General features: G+C 40.2%; 1 protein-coding gene across 1 annotated transcript; it reads left to right on the plus strand.

Moving 5' to 3' along the window:
* Positions 1 to 1,741: 1,741 nt before the first annotated feature.
* Positions 1,742 to 2,689, plus strand: LOC112866031 (olfactory receptor 6M1-like). The gene has a single exon (XM_086676385.1). The coding sequence runs from the start codon at positions 1,742 to 1,744 to the stop codon at positions 2,687 to 2,689; it is 948 nt and encodes a 315-aa protein (XP_086532511.1).
* The last annotated feature ends 605 nt before the right edge of the window (positions 2,690 to 3,294 follow it).

Here is a 3,294-nt window from a genome sequence, read left to right on the forward strand (position 1 = left end):
GAAAACGATGACAGTACAGATGTTGTGAAACAATTGGCTAGATGAATGGAAGGAACAATGGAGTAGATGACAGGCAGTTCGTGAGAATGCACATCAGTGTGTCTTAACACCCGCTCATCTCTGGTGTTGTCAGTAAGGAGGGTGGGAAGGGAGAAATGAAGGGAATTTCAAAGCACTTCTACTTGTACACATGCCATGCTCTATTCTGTCTTTGCGTTAGACCTTAGTAACATTAACACATGTCCACCCAGATATGGTTATGCCTTCTTGTGCTGTAGAAATCAGTCTGGAAGTTTGTTACCTGGATGCAGCAGCAGTGGGGGGAGGGAGCAATATTATCGTATTAGTGGTGGAAACACACCGGCTGGTACCAAGACCCTATTTCAATAGATCAGACCCTTTAAGGTCCTGTGATTACTTAAAAGCAGTTTGGTCTTGAAATAAATAAATGGTGAATACAAATAATGAGCAACTACAAGGACCAGAAAAGTCACAGCAAACTTTTCAAATGGAAATCCACTCCCCCCAAAAAAGTCTTTAAGGCAAAGGAAGACTCCTAGGAATTACTTTTCAGAGAGAGAGTGCCTGAGGAAAAAGACCTTCTTTCAAGAGGAACTCAGTGGGTTCCAAACCTAGAGACAACCTAGCTCAGTTAATAAATTGGTCATTTTCACATAAAACTAAAGGATTAGCTACAAAATAAAACACCAAAAGGCAGAGCTTCACTGAAGGGTACAGACATGCAGTACATGTTCAGCAAACCTGAGCCGTATTCCAAGATGAGTGTTGCAAACTCCATCATCATTCTTTCACTACTGTTAACAAGCTGATTGTTCAAATTGCTGAAAAGAATGTGAGGTATAAGAGACCTATTTAAGACAACCTGTAAGAATTCCCAGTCAAGGAATGGAAGGGAAAAGCTTTGGTATTCTTTTGGATCCTGCCATACACATGGCATTGCAGGGAACAAAAAAGAAATACACTGATCATTTTCCCAGTAGAGGTTTTTCAAATGTCTGAAATAGGTTATGCCAATGATGAACCATATATCATGCAACTACTTGTTCTTTAACAGTGTAGACATCAAAACCTTTATATCAGTATAAGAAATAAAAACAAAGAAAGCAATGCAGCCTTATGGAGATCAATTATTATCACATCAGAACAACTCAGGGACAACCAGAGATCACCTTAAGACTCATGCGATACCAATCACAAATGCGAGGAGAGACCAAAACAGGTTCTCTTTCATTTGATGCTCTTGGTCAGTTTCATAGTTTCTGCTCCTTTATGTAGATGATACCTGAAGGGTTGAAATGACTTGGAGAAAAGTAACTCAACTTTCCTTAACCTTCCCTTTTACCATTTTGCAAATGGACTGACGGGATTCTCAGTTAAGGATTCTCTCTTCTCAAGCACAGAACTTAGCCAGGGAAACGGTAGATCAGGAAAAATGAAAGAGAGAAGGGAAGGAGCACGGGGTCCAAGAGATGACCATGGAGAAAATGTCATTCAACCAAAAATGTCAAATATGAGAATACCAAGGTTAGAAGATGTCATGTAACTTATCCAAGGTTCTATATTAGAGTGAGTGGCAGGATGAAATCACTCTGACACTTCATTCAAAGCTTTTACTACTTTACATTTATCACTGATACTGAGAGTTGAAAACTCATTTAAGCTGATTTTCATTTCCATAATTTTTTTTCAGAGATGTGCTGCCCACTAAGTATTGCATGCCATGGATATGCAAAATCAGACCACAGTGACTGAATTCACCCTGACTGCCTTCCCTGTTATCTGGAAGCTTCAGATCTCCCTCTTTGTGGTCCTCTTGTTTATTTACATGTTAACTCTCACAGGAAACATTGTCATCATTTCCCTAATATGGGCTGATAATCGCCTCCAAACCCCAATGTACTTCTTCCTCAGTAATTTGTCATTTCTGGACATTTTATACACTACCTCAGTTACCCCAAAGCTATTAGCTTGTCTTCTAGAGGACAGAAAGACCATATCTTTTGCTGGCTGCATAACCCAAACATACTTCTTCTTTTTCTTGGGGACAGTGGAGTTTATCCTCCTAGCGGTGATGTCCTTTGACCGCTACGTGGCCATCTGTAACCCCCTGCGCTATACCATCATCATGAACAGCAACATCTGTCTCCTACTGGTTCTGGGATGCTGGGTAGGAGCCTTCTTCTCAGTGCTGTGCCCAACTATTGTAGTGTCCAGACTGCCCTACTGTTATAAAGAAATCAGTCATTTTTTCTGTGACATTGCCCCTCTGCTACAGGTGGCCTGCATAGACACTCATTTCATTGAGATGATAAACTTCCTCTTATCTTCCCTCGTCCTCCTGACCTCGCTGGTACTCACCATTGTGTCTTACACCTACATCATTTCTACCATTTTGCACATCCCCTCAGCCCAAGGACGTCAGAAGGCATTTTCCACCTGTGCTTCTCACATCACGGTCGTCTCCATTGCCTATGGGAGCAACATCTTCATGTATGTGAGGCCCAGCCAGAGCCGTTTGCTGGATTTTGACAAAGTGACTGCTGTTCTCACCACTATGGTGACGCCTCTTCTGAACCCCTTCATTTATAGTCTAAGGAATGCAAAGGTAAAAAAAGTTTTGAGAGAAGCAATCAGCAAAATCATGTCCTTATTACACAGGAGAACTTGAACTCTCTTGCCTAAGCGAACTTGTAAGTTCGTTTGCTAAGAATGGCTATTTTCAATCCTTGGACTCTATATGGAGATATGCATGCTTGAAACCACAAAATCAAAGATATGTGGGAAGATATAAAAAGGCTTCATGTCACATCAGATACAAAGTATTGTAGTCAAGATCCAAGGGAGGCAATTCAAGCATAGAGAAAATAACACATTTTGAATTCTATTATTAGACCATCTCACACACAGAATATCATGAATCAATGAAAAATACTTAACTGAAGTCAGAAAACCCTGAATTTTAAGCCTGAGTCTATTGCTTTTTTTTTTTTTTTATCATGTGGCACTTAGCATATCTGAACCTTAGCTTTTTCAGCAGTAATGTGGGAAATACATTTGGTGATTTTCCTTTTTCTCTTTGTTATTAGAGGCCCAACCAAGATAGTCTAAGAAATACAGCCATGGGTAACTAATGGTGAGCACTTCTAACTGGTTCTTTTCAGATGTTTGAGATGCCTGGCTTCATCCCTGACAGCTAAAGACTGTAGATACTAACAGAAACAAGGAAGAAGAATATCCCAGGTTTGTACAGCATACTTAAATATGTACATCTGT

The sequence above is a fragment of the Puma concolor genome, chromosome D1 (genome assembly GCF_028749965.1).
Source record: "Puma concolor isolate L17-30 chromosome D1, mPumCon1.1.hap2, whole genome shotgun sequence".
NCBI lineage: Eukaryota > Metazoa > Chordata > Mammalia > Carnivora > Felidae > Puma > Puma concolor.

Bases quoted from the DNA above. Each gene is read 5' to 3' on its own strand.
- LOC112866031 (XM_086676385.1), top strand. From the start codon at position 1,742: ATGGATATGCAAAATCAGACCACAGTGACTGAATTCACCCTGACTGCC.